The 13,712-nt window shown below is 36.8% G+C and overlaps 2 protein-coding genes across 2 annotated transcripts; both read right to left on the bottom strand.

The window, feature by feature from the left end:
* Nucleotides 1-354: 354 nt before the first annotated feature.
* LOC126726822 (uncharacterized) lies at nt 355-5,533 on the bottom strand. Its single transcript, XM_050432192.1, has 3 exons — nt 5,250-5,533; nt 4,840-5,158; nt 355-1,434 (listed from the first exon to the last, which is right to left on the bottom strand). Exons 1-3 carry the CDS (start codon nt 5,435-5,437, stop codon nt 667-669), a joined length of 1,275 nt encoding a protein of 424 aa, XP_050288149.1. The 5' UTR covers nt 5,438-5,533; the 3' UTR covers nt 355-666.
* A 1,617-nt stretch (nt 5,534-7,150) lies between these two features.
* Nucleotides 7,151-13,671, bottom strand: LOC126726821 (protein ENDOSPERM DEFECTIVE 1). The gene is made up of 6 exons (XM_050432191.1): nt 12,270-13,671; nt 10,685-10,804; nt 8,450-8,563; nt 8,248-8,337; nt 7,719-7,826; nt 7,151-7,291 (listed from the first exon to the last, which is right to left on the bottom strand). The coding sequence occupies exons 1-6, from the start codon at nt 13,374-13,376 to the stop codon at nt 7,211-7,213; spliced, it is 1,620 nt and encodes a 539-aa protein (XP_050288148.1). The 5' UTR covers nt 13,377-13,671; the 3' UTR covers nt 7,151-7,210.
* Between the last annotated feature and the right edge of the window lie 41 nt (nt 13,672-13,712).

The raw sequence follows: 13,712 nt of genomic DNA, 5'->3' as shown, positions 1-13,712 counted from the left end.
TACACTGGAGAATTCAATTTTAGCTCCCCACTCTGAGCCATGTATTACTAGAAGTTACTGTCTAAGACAACTGATGAAGTTATATGACAGCAACTTCCATGCAATACATGCCTCAGGTTTTTCAATTTTGGGCTTCAACCCTCCCTCTTAACCAAACCATAAATACACCCTCCCTCTTAACCAAACCATAAATACACCCTCCCTTCACCCCCTCACTTTGGTTGGAGTCAGTCAACAGTGTCTCTATAAATGTTTGGGTTCTAACTTCTAACCTCTCTAAAACAAACCTTTCAACACCTTTCAAACAAGAAGAGATCAACCAGGTACCACATAACCTTGAAAAGGAGATGTGAATTGTGGATGAATGATGTTAATCACTTTACCAGTTACAACATACTACAAGAAAAATTCATAATTCACAAAAATACAAGGCACAGATCTGCATGTCTACATTAGACTGTATTTGGTCGTTCTGGGCTAACTATGAGAATTACGTAGAGATATGGAGGATATTCTGCATCAACATAATTCAGCTTGACATTCAATAATTTGTCATTACAACATGGGTCAAAGTTGGTACAAGAAACATACCCTGCATGTAGGGCGAAGTTGGAGAAGCACACTTTTACGAGCTGGAGTAATTACAACAGGCAATAAACAACTTCATCACCGCCGAAAAGCATTGCCTTCACGTGCTTCAGACCTGCCCTGTGAATAATGTGTTCGGCGACGGACACTCTCCTCAATAGTTAAGCTTCCACCTTTCTCAGCACCATAGACACTTCTCTGAGTGGCATCCAGGAAATTCTTGCCACGAGTTTTGCTATCCTGGGTAGCTTCTTGCGCATCATCCTCCGCAGCCTTCTTCAAACGTTTCCATCTTTGCTCTTCATGCAACTCGGCATCCACTTGCATCTCTCGTAACCTAGCAGCCCGCTCCTCTTCAGAAAGTTTAGAAGCAACATTGCGGCGCTTAGAGTGTGACTCCTGCCCATGGTAACGGCTTGCTTCACGAACCGTTCTGCTTTCCCTTTCCTTTTCTACAACATCATGATCTGCCCGACCTTTTGAAGAAAATGTTTCCCGTTCTGACATGCTATGATTTCCCTTCAAACGATCTTGACCATTATTTTTTGCAGTATTCCGGCTAGACAGGCCCGTGGGTGACTGCTCTCTATACTTAGAGCTCTTGTAGCGATCCTTCCGACGTTGGCTTTCCATTTTACTAGATTCATCTTCTGAACTTGAATGCTCATCATAATTTGAATTCTTGTATCTATGAGTCTTCCTTTTTTCCCCTTCAGCAGTGACATCTTCTGAATCCGACTGTTGTCTGGATGATGAACGCTTTTGATACTTTGAACTACTATGATGGTGTTTCTTCCGGGATTCCTTTTTATCATGATCTTTCTTCTTAGGTGCCTTTTCTTCAACCTAATAAATAATAAAAATAATCAATTAATTAAGCACTGAGGCATGATCAGCAGCTTTAATTTAAAAAAGGTGTAAAAAAAAAAAGATAAATTCAAGCATAACATTTATTTACCGCATTTTTTTTCAAAGAATTTAGACATTGCAACTCATGCATATTCCAATGGAAAATTTTCCACATCATTTCAGTTGATTTTTTTTCTTTGGGCAACTCATAATTTATGCTATAAATTAAAGAAGGAACTCCATAAACTGAATTGACCAAATTGATCAATGGACGGGGGAATTGCATGAATACCCTTGATAATACTAAAAGAGTCAAATATTTAAACACAGGTACTGTTGTAACTTTAAAAAAGCATGGGGCCACTCAAGCAGCAGAATTTATTTATGAGTAAAATCATTTCATAAAAGAGCGCAAAAAGTGGCACAACCCAAGTATAGAGCATGTGTATAAAGGAACACCCAACAAAGAAAAAAGAGAAGGAAAAGAAAGAAAGAAAAAAAACAGATTTAATCTCGAAAATTCAAATCATCAATAAAAGATAAAATATCAGAGGATGTATATGCACTGCCCTCAAGTGTATAAGGACCATGAGAACAGAAACTTCAGGCTAATTTTAAAAAGATAAAACTGATAATTTATGACTATGACTACTAATCAAAGTAATTATATTAATTTATGACAATAACTAAAAGATAAGACTAACTTGGCACACTTTATCAAATTAATTCACAAATTTTATTAATTTACAATGGAAACCCCACATCAAAAAAAAATATTTGAAAACTTATGACAGATACCACAAGATCGCACTAACTCAAGCCAACCACCAATTGCGTTGATCTCTCAATTGTTGTCATGCAGGTGCAGTTGAATGTTCAGAATGCTTTTTCATGGCCAATTAGATGAAAGAATGTACATGTTTCAGCCGCCATGATCCTGCTAAACCTAATTATATTTGCCTCACCCTCCACCTTACTTTACAAGGGGAGGAGGTGCCAGTTGAGGAGAGGTAGGTTTAATAGCAGTACTTGTAGCAACTTTGTTGAATGCATTGTGCAAAGAAGGGAGCATTTTGACGTAGGACTCTGTTTATGTGTGGTTGTGGTGGGCTTAGGTTAGGAAGATTTGTGTTATTGTACTAAAACAAGGAGTTGATCAATATGAGTGTTTGCCTTATTAGTTATTACTCTCTCTCTCTCTGATATTATGTCACTGTTCAAGTACTCACGTGCATTGTTCACACGCATTGTTCAAACATTGTGGACAAATTCAGTTTCCATTTCTTATATTGTATCAATCCGAATCCAAATCTTCTCTCTTACCTATAAATCACTACTCATTCTTGAACCCTAACCTTTCTTTTAAAATGTTCTAAACCCAAGATCCACAAATACCCCTAAACCTTAACCTACCCCAAGTACATGTATACAAATTCTACAATTTGCCCAACACCAATTTGGTATCAAAGCCAAAAATCCTACCACAAGTTCTTTTTTGAAATTTCTTCTGCCAACCACTCAACAAAATTTCTCATTCAAGATAATAGTTGCTAACGCAGAATTAGATTCCAAGTTTAAGGTTTTTCCTCAAGATTATAAAGGAACAAAAAAGGCTATGAATGAGTTGAATGAGAAGGAGAATTCAATGAAAGTGAAGCTCGAAAAATCATCCACTATAAAGAAACTTTGGATAGCCTGTCAGCCATTGTTATCGGCAAAATTGCTGCTGAAACAGTCATTTATCAAGACCCAAGTCCTTTAAATCAGGACCAGGTTCAGCCCATACGTGTCCTTCAAGCTCAATACCTTTTCTTCCATAAATACCTACAGACCAAGCACTAGTCAGGTACCCCCACAGCAAACAAAATCTAATATTGGGTACATGCATCAAGGTGCTGTCTTTATGGAAGGAAATCAGCCTTATCATCCACCATTAGTTGGATCTTAAGAAAAGCCTACATTTGTTGATGCAGATAGAGGTGTTAAACAAGAAGTTAAGCATTTTTTTACAGGGGAAGCAATTTGGAGGTGCTACTTGATTGGTTGCATAGTTTAAAAAGTATTTTAGGATGGTACAGCTTGAGTGAAGAGTGAAAAAAAAATTTCACAGCAAAACTCAAAGGGACAGCTAAAATTTGGTGGGAAAAATTATCAACAAACTCCTTATGTAGTCATTAGATTAGATCTTGGGAGGGCATGAGAATTGCTATGACTTGTAACTTTGCACCACCTAATTGCAAGCAACGAGCTCACTTGCAATACACATAGTTGTTGCAAAGGAGCTATTTTATTGAAGAGTACACCAAAAATTCTACAGCTAGGCTATGAGATTGTGATTTCCATGAAAGGAAGATGTAATGAATTCTATGTAATGCCAAGAATTGAATCCTAATATATTTTGGGTTTGGCTGCAAGTAGACTTTATGCCATGGCCGATGCAATTCAAGTTGCATACCAAATGAAAGAAGAGTAAATAGAAATCCTTAATTCAATTCAAGAAAAACTTAATACTTCAAATCAAGAATCCAATCAATGAAATCCCATTTAAAAATTATTTCATCAAAAACGAAATTTTGTCGCGTCTAGGAATGCGTCTATGAATAGGTTGGCCATGAGTTAGATCTCTAGTACAAATTCTCCTATTGCTAATGCTTCCACAATTTCTATTGGTTTAAATTCTTGGATCAACAAGCAAATTTTGCTTACATAGGGATTGTAACATCGCCTTCTAAACTCTCATTCGAATGGAACCTAGATGGCTACACCCCTTACTCATCGTCAACAAGGTGGTTGTAGTCAGTTTCATTGTTTGGCCCCCCAAATCAATCTAAACGAGGCTCTAATACCACCTGACATAGCACGATAACTAATAACGTGGAGAGGATTAGTACATGCCTAAACCATGCAACACTGTGCACATCCACCAGGAAAAGATTTGGTATCCACCACATAAGAAATAGAGAAAATACAAACTTTTTATTGATAATGAACTTATGAAGATTTAGATAACAAATCCTATATAATAATGACTAAAATACTCTTAAAACTACTCAAAACAAGAAAATAAAACCCAATTCTAGAAAATTCCAATGATCAAATATAATGTTGTCCTATTACCAAAACAAAGCCTTATTCACAAGTCCTTTTTTTTTTTTTAGTAAGTTATACCAATGTTATACACATAACATAAGAAAGGCAATGCTAAACTCATCCTATATGGTATGAACACTATATAGGTCCGTTTGGTTAGGCGTTTTGGGAGCGTGTTTTTAAAACCCAAAACTCTGTTTTGCAATCACAACTCCCTGATAGCTTTAAACTCAAAACAGCTTATACAATTGCACCCATAGTTGACATTAATTAAAAATAAATAAAAAAATTTGATGAAGAAGAAGAACATACGGATTTGCGAATCATGGCCATCTGAACAGGGTTGTTCTTGATGCGAGCAAGAGCTTCCTGCTCGCGCTGCCGAATCATAAGCAAAGGATCCGAATGAAGTTTCCTCCACGCGTCATTCGCAGACTGAGGCTTGTCCTCGAACAAAGCTCCAGGCGTAGCCGATGCCGGTGCCGACGATGAAGCTGCCGCCGCCGCCTCGCCGGCCTTGCCAGTATCGGCAGTTTTCGCTTCAAGAGCCTTAAATCCTCCTCCATCGGAACTGCTTCCCTTCCCTACAGACAATCCCGAATCGTACAGAAAATCCAATCTCTCCTGCTTACTGCCACAGAGAATTATAAGATTGTGAGTATCAGAAAAACTCAAAATTCAAACCCTAACCCTAGCAAATATAGAATAATGATGATACGTACGGAACGAGACCGGCTTGTTCTTGAAGGAGACGAAACTCGTGGCGCTCCCTTTCCTCCTGGATCTGTTTGCGGAGTTCTTCCAATTTCTTATCTTCTGCGTCGCGCTTTTGCTCGGCTTTCCACACGTTCTCTATGTTCCGAAGAGAGCCCGTGTGCCATCCCTTCTTGTTCAAGAATTTCAACGCCATTCTTCTTCTTCTTCTTCAATCAAACTTCAACAACAACAACCACTACAATTGAATCCTTTTCTGCTCTTCTTCAATAATCTTAATCTTTTAATCTGAATTCTGAATTTCTAATTTCGTATTCTAGCCGCCGCCATGGTCACCTGGACTCCAGCCCAGCCCATCACATTGTCGCTATTGGGCCCATTACTTTAAAAAAGGCCGAATTCATAATTACATATTATATTAAATATAAACTCCTGCGTTGTCCATCGGCTTATAGTCTGTTGGTATTCGTTCCTCCTCTGTGAGGCTGTCGTTCCTCCTTTGTGAGGCTTGTTGTCCAGGGTTCGATCCCTGCCTTTGTCACAGCAAATGTCTGTGTTTTTGTATTTTTGAGAAAAGTTTTTGTTTTTCTAGTTAAGAATTTATAATCCACCCCAAAATATTGGACAAATGTTTTCTCATCATCAGCATGGTTATAAAAATTTGCATAATCCCTCTAAAAAATACAGTGTAACAAATTAAATCATAGATTTTTTTTTTTAATCAAAACAATATCCTAGATTTTTAATCCTATTTTATCTATATGAAAGCAAAATCCTATTTTATCTATACGAAAGCAAAAAATTTAATTAACTTATGTTTATAAAGAGTCTTAGTGATATTGGGATTGGGTGCTCTTTACAAGGAAAATTTGGGCTTAAATCTCTCCTCCCCCATTCGTTTTGTAACAACTGAAATAAAAAAATAAAAAATAAAAATTGTGGAAAAACATAATTTGTCAAATTGGAAGATTATTTTAATACAAACAAATGTTTTAGTCAGAAAAGACAACCAAGTTCAAGCTGAAAGAATACACAAACTTATCAAATTGGCAAATTGATCTGGGAATGAAATACAAAATTTTAGCCCATACCTTTTGGCAGCAAAGGCAAATGCTGTCATGACAAATCATGACAATTTCTCTTGAGGGATGTTGGAATGATTTTTCAGGACATTCAGGCAATAGCTCACATAATGCATCCCAGATTCATCGATGTTAGTGGTCTGTGTAGCTGGATTTGGATCCAATACAGTCATTACACCAGGCAATTTCTGTGTTTGTATTAGTGTAAAAGTCAAAAAGGTAAAGAGTTTGAATGTTAGGCATGGCTCACTGGTATCAGGCAGAGCTAATGGAGTTGCTCAATTGGTTGTTAACTTCTCTTATTTTTTGGTTAACTGTGTTTTTTTTTTTTTTTGGGAATCCAGACCCGAAAAGGACCCCTAGTTAACTGTTGTTGAATGTCTTAGGCATAATTATTATTATTATTATTATTTTTGGGAGAAACAAGGTTAGGCATAATTATTGGTATCAGGCTCTAGCAAAAGCTTTGGTGTCATTTATAAGGTTGGTTAGTTTTCTTGCTTTTCCCTTCTTTTCTTGCACTCGTATGTTCCAACCAAAAAAATTAGCGACAGAGCTTAAAGCCAGTTCATCAAAGAATTGTGATGTAAAGCTATTGATTATTACAGATCTTACAAAAGTTTTATACATACAAAAGAATTGCTGGGCCAAGACAGATTTACAACAAAATTTATCTTTCATGCCTAGCTTCCCCCCCCCCCCCCCCCCCTTTTCCCTTCCTTTTCTCACCTCCGCCTTGATTCCAAGAGAGCGAGAGTGATTGAGAGTTCTTATGAGTAATAAAAATGTTTATTTTGTTGAAAAGTCACAGAGACAACACCAACTGATCATGGGCTAAATCCTTGATTCTATGTAGATAGCACAAACAAAATGTCAGTGATGAAGTACTACTCAGTCTTGACAAGATTGTCTTTATGAGAGCAATGATGCAATTGGATTAGCTGACCCCTCAAACTGAACTCTTCCACCTGATATGAAAGCAATATCATAAGGTCAAGGCATAACTCTGATTTATTTGTTATATTATATACAGTTTTTTCTTTCCGTCACTTCAGCATAGGACTACTATAGGTAAAAACGGATTGAGATCATGTGCACATGATGCAATTGCAATGAGTGGTTGAGATTGAAAGTTGAAAAAAGAAAATTTCAATCTCAACCATTCAATAAAAAAAATATTAAAAAGAAGTAAAAAGTTAAGAATGTAAAAAATTTTGTGAAGGGAATGGGGTTAATTGCATGGTGCAATTGCATATTGTAATTGCACCGCATCTCAATCCCCTACTAGTAAGACTATACACTACAGTTAACTTAAGCATGCTGGTATTTCCACAAAGCAACTTAGTGACAGTACTAATAATATATTACAAGCAGAGTTGTCGTGGTGAGGCTAACCTGCGATGCATATGTCTTAGACAACAGACCACCACATTCTCCAATAAGAGCTTTTTCTCCCCCAGTAACTCTGGCTAGTTCGGAAATTAAAATTTCTGTTTCTTCTGCCTGTGTCAGATGAACTTTGTCACTAAAACGCTCAAAATAATTTCTAGAGGAGGCAAAGTTTATTTACATAAATTTACACATATCATATATAACTCATATTTACAAATATACACAATATTAGACACTGAATTCAATAATCATTAATATAGAAACATAAAGGATTAAATTAAATATATAAAAAATTTCATGAACAAATTATTGCATATAGGAGAAATCCCCTACAGAAGAACTTTGTTCAACTTAAAATAGTTCACGTAAAGCAATCCAATAAGTTGGATTTGGATTGAGTTGTGTGTCCAGTGAAACTAGCAATGTGGGATAGGCTCAAGAAGAGGTTTATATATAGTCTCTGTCATAGCTATGGAGAAAACAAAAGATCTACTCAACAATGGTAAAGGAAAATATCTTTCACTTATTTTACCTTTGGCACAAAGCTTTGAAGATGAAAAACTATCATTTCCATCATATTTGTTGCTGAGTTCAGTGCCTCTCCTACCTCTCTTATATCAGCCTGCAACATGCATAATTCTCATGGTCAAGAATCATCAGTGTAGAAAACACAGTAGGAAAGATTTTAAACATTAGTACCACTTGGAAGCTAAAATGGACAAAAAAAAAATTACCCTGACATTCCCGATTGGAAGTTGAAGTGAGGCATTCAACAAAGCTTGAATTGCTTCTGATAAAGAAACTGAATAATCCTCCTCTAGAGCAGACCACTCCTCCAGATAGGGAATCTAAAATAAGGGCCAATAGCGTTTGATTTAGATAGGGCTAAACTATGAATGTTATAAGCACCAATGTTACAAAGCAAATTGATATTTTCTTAAAGGAGTAAGACAAAAGTAAAGATTCCTATCTGTTACATGATCTCACAAGTAAAGAGCACCAAGTAATCTATTCTCACAATAGTTATATAATGGCAAAGTGCCACAGATTTGTTACATGATCTCATCAAACGCAGAAATTATTTAACCTTTGTACATCTCATTGGCTAATTCCACCTCTATTTTTTGGTTTCACGACTTCAATGTATGATTTAATTTGAAAAGAATTTCTAAGGTCCAAATTCTTCTATTGCTATAGGCAAATCAAACTAATCATTGGAAATAAAGAATTCAGTTTTGTTGCTAAATTCCCTATAGTAGTAGCATCCTGATAAACAAAAAGCAGAATATTTATAAGCCTCCTAAACCACCACGACACATTCTGTTGTCAAACATTTCTTTGGACAAATAAGCACAAACTAAATCCCTATAGTCTTTGAAATAAAAAAGAAGTCCTTATATTTCATAAAAATTCTGCTTTCACATGTATAATTATCACGCCTTTGGTATTCATGCAATTGAAAACCGTGTCAAGCAACCACTGCTTTCAACTATTTTATAAGCACCAGCGAGAATCGGTGGGATGCTAGCTTTAAGAGATAGCTGTGTAAATATTATAAACAAATAAATAAAGATGATGGAAGCTTGTTTGTACAGTTGTACTTCTATGAGGCAGCAAGTACTAGCTAAAGTCATAACAGATAATTACTATGAACTGTTTAAAGTCATTCAATTTCAGTATTAATACATAGGCATACAAACTGTCCAGGTTTTTTTTATTTTTTATATTTTTTTATTTGATATTTTATTAATTTCGTTGGCCCTTTTTCCATGAAAAATCTAGGTTGTAGAAAATGATTAGAGAGATGTTAACCAAAACATCACTACTTATTCTATTGGGTTGTCAACCAAGTGGGAAGAGAACAATAGGCTAAAAAAGAAAAGACAAGAAAAGAAAAGATATTGGGACGAATAAATATTTTCTTGTGCAACCCAAAATATATTTGCTTCCTAGATATTTTCACCCCAGTTAGATCAAACTTTAAAAATTGATCTCATCATTGGGTCCAATTTTTCTGGTTAAAAAAAAAGGTAAGAATAAGTAAATGGATGAGAATTAAGATGAAAACGACTTAGTGTGTTTGGATGAGCTTATTTTGTCTTAAAAAAATAAACTGTGTAAAAGAAAAACTGTATGTATAAAAAGTAAGGCATTAAATTTTTTTACATAAGTTGACGGTGAAGATAATTGTCCATTTTGAGCTAAAAAGAACTGACCCTAACTGAAACTATGTTAAACATCAAACTTAGTGGAAACACTTGTCAATGCAATATCATGAAAACATTGGCCAAGATGGGTTGTCATTTTGCAATGCTTATAAGCAATTGCACTTATGAATAGAAGTGAATGGTGTCCTAAGTGAAAGGTGAACAGAGTAATATGCGAGATGAGGCTTAGAGAAAGATCTAAAATATAACAGGAACACTTGTCAATGCAATATCATGAAAATGTTGGTTAAGATGGGCCATCATTTGCAATGCTTAAAAGCAACTGCACCTATGAAGAGAAGTCATAGTTTAAGCGCATGGTACCCTAAGCAAAAGATATTAGTATTTGAGATGAAAATCTAGAGAGAGGCCGAAATCATAGCATGAAACTTTTTATTTTGAATTTTTTTTTTTCCTTTTTGGTTGGAAGAAAGAAAACGTGAATGATAAGAGTTGGTGCCTATAACAAACATCACGCATGGTAATTATTTCTCCTTTAGTTAAAACAGGAAAGTTTAGTATAAATGAATTTGTGTATATATTTCCCAATCATGGCAGGTTACAAACAACTTTGTTCCACTGAAATATAAATTACATGAAAGATGCTTTATATGCCAGAAATGGGTTAGATGCATGAGGGAGAGGACCAAGCCATGCCACTAAATACAGGTATAAAAGAACTCTTTTTATCGGTGAAATTGTAAGTTAAGCACAGACAAGATAAGATAATGCAGAAAGCAATAATGAGGCAGGCAGCCTTACTTGAGCTTCAAGAACTGTTGAAAGAGTCTTCGTTCTTTGCAAAAGCCCAAGTTCTAGGCGTTTCTTCTTCACAGAATCAAATAACTCAGATATTTTGACCCCAAGGGAATAAAGTGTTCTCTACAAGATAAGAAGCTGTTTAATAAAGTATTCACAAGGCATAGAAAATATTTCTATTATTATGACAGGAGAAGAATAGATTTGATTGCATATTGTAGAGGGAGGTAAACGGTAAGATCATTATGTGATTATGCAAAGAGCAAATACATCAGAGCATCAAAATTTCCAAAATAACAAGATATGGATGACCATGACTTAGGAAAAAAGTGTGAATGAGGTCAGTTTAAGTAAAAGTCAATTTAGACCGAATACCCAATAATATATATATATATATATATAACTGAGATGTCGATGCTAAGTTTGTCATTTCACTATCCTATTTTTCTCACATCAAAGAAAGAATAAATGCTTTTGACTGCAATTAACCACATTCTTTTTGGCTTCCTCTAAGTCCCTTTTGTGCCTGTATTTCTCTTTGCAAAAACATTATCTGCTATGTTTCCCTCATTTGCATTTGATGCTGCATTTAACTTCTCATCATTGGCCATCGCTTACATTTCTAATCTTATCCATTGTTGCTTTACCACTAACAATCTCAGCAGTCTGCCCTTTGGTTCCTAAATTTTCGCAAAGCAATGTAATGGGAAATTATATTGATTCCTGTTGCCCTAGATGGAGAACCAAAATGTCTAACAGAACATATGATACTAGTGGTATTGGGACTATGAAATCTCTAACAATTATAATTGTGTTGATAAGTATCCTCTACTAATGGTCTTGACAACATACCATTTATTTTCTTTCTTTTGGGAATTCCTAGAGATTGTGTCACAGACAACAAGAGCATGTATGTGCAGCACCATAAACTAACCCTCATTTGGTTTTGAAGTTGAAGTAGACATATTGACAAGAGAAACATGTGCAATGGGTGTTACTAAAAATTTGACAGACATGTAAAAGGGGTTTATAACAAAGACAATTAAGTCCAGTCCTTCTTACTTAAACAAGTTTAGTAACAAAAACTTTATCCTATTTGTACTTTTCATTTGAAAAGCAAGTAGCAGCAACCTTGTTTAAAAATTAAGACCGAATTCTACTGGTAAATAGATTTATAAGGTTGTTATGCACTTTAAGCATGCCCATTTCATACATTCCATATAAGTGTTACGAACTCTACGCATGATCATAGCATATATTCAATTTTAGGGAATAACAAGCCAAACTTGAAAATGGCATTTCCATTGTCATGAGCCTGGAATTCACTGTGACCAAGTAAGATACTGTAACAGCTTACAGCACCATGTGGCGTTTACAATTAAAACCAGCAAGTGAACTGTGCAAAAAATTCAACAGCACCACTAGTTAGAGTGATACTTATATTCACTCCAAAATTATTCATCAATTCACCTCCCTAGTTCTATATCAAGTCAAAACTTTAAACATCATTATGCTCATCAAGAAAACTGGTAACTAGAAGGAAAAACAATGAATTTAGGAAATTGGGTAATGAATGTGATGAACCAACCTCGCATTCTCTTTGCTGAGCTTGCATAGAGGCCTCAGATTTTGCATTGGCAAATCTCCACTGAAGATAACGGTTGTGAAGCAATCTGAGAGTGTGTACATTTTCCTGTTGGGTCGAAACTTTCTTTACCTTCCTAGCATCATTCCCAGCCCCCAACGACTTTGCCCCAGGCGGTGGGACTGGAGGCAGAGAGAGGCCTCCACTCGTCTTCACAGAGTTTGTGTTTGGTTTGGGGAGAGCAAAGTTTGAAGGCTTTTCACAACCATTACCACCACTTGATAATGGCAAATTCATCGAACGAGAACAAGGCGATGGAGCAGAGAATTTCAAAGAATCACTGCTTCCATTAACACCCCTATTGGTAGAGCAATTTTTCTCAGACATCAGTCTATCTGCCTCGGGCACTGAAGACCGGAAATCAGGAAGAGAGCGAGCCGTGCAGTTTGGGCGTAGATTGTGATTAGTCTCATCGGAAGAATCTGAAGGTTGAGCTGATATTGACAATGACAAGCCGCTCGATTGCAAAAGCTTGGCCGCGGCGGTGCCCGTGGCGCTCATATTGGTGGTAGATCGTCTGAATCTCGATGCTATTGTTGTACCAATTGTAGAGACAGTAGGCGTGTCCGGCCTCGAAGGCGTGTTGAATTTTCCAGAGCAAGTTTTCGAAGGCGGATCGGCTCTGTTTCCTCCTCTGTTTTCTTTGAAAAGCTTCACTACAGAACGCTGTAGTTTCCTCTGAGCTGCTTTGCACTGAGGGTCCAGCTCCGAGTTTTGGATCTGAATCGACTCAGTGACAGAAGGCCTGTTCTCGTCATCGGAACTGTACAATGGCTCCATGTCCAGATGCCGCCGCCGCTGCCTATGCGCCGAGGTTGACCGCTGCGGCTGCTGCTGCTGATGATGCTGATGCTGATGCTGATGCTGTTGTTGTTGGTGTTTAGAAATGGGCGATGAAACGAGAGGAGACATGAACCGAGAGCTGACCTCTCTCACCCTCGGCCGCCGTTGAGTTGGCGGCGGAGGAGGCGGAGGCGGAGGAAGAAGAGGCGACTCCGCCGTCGTGGTGGTGACTTCCGGCTGATGTTGGTCTTGCATCAATTCATTCATATTTTTTTCAGGTTTAGGGTTTGGGCGAAATTGAATAGAATCCAAACTCCAAAAATCACACTGGCATATACTTGTGAATAAATTGAATAATCGGATCGGATCGGAAAGTCAAAGTAAAACCTGAAATGAGATTTGCTTCAATTCAGCGACGACTTTAGATTCAGATGGAAGACCCTATATGACTGAGTTGGCGTCTGAGGTGTTTACCGGATTAGGGATATCAGAGAGACAGAGAGAGAGAGAGAGAGAGAGAGAGAGAGAGAGAGAGAGAGAGATAGAGATAAAGAGAGAGAACAGTGTAGCGGTGTCCTCAAAAGGAACATTAAAAAAAAACTA

This window comes from Quercus robur, chromosome 5, assembly GCF_932294415.1.
Source record: "Quercus robur chromosome 5, dhQueRobu3.1, whole genome shotgun sequence".
NCBI classification, from domain to species: domain Eukaryota; kingdom Viridiplantae; phylum Streptophyta; class Magnoliopsida; order Fagales; family Fagaceae; genus Quercus; species Quercus robur.
This window is presented reverse-complemented; position numbering and strand designations above follow the sequence as displayed.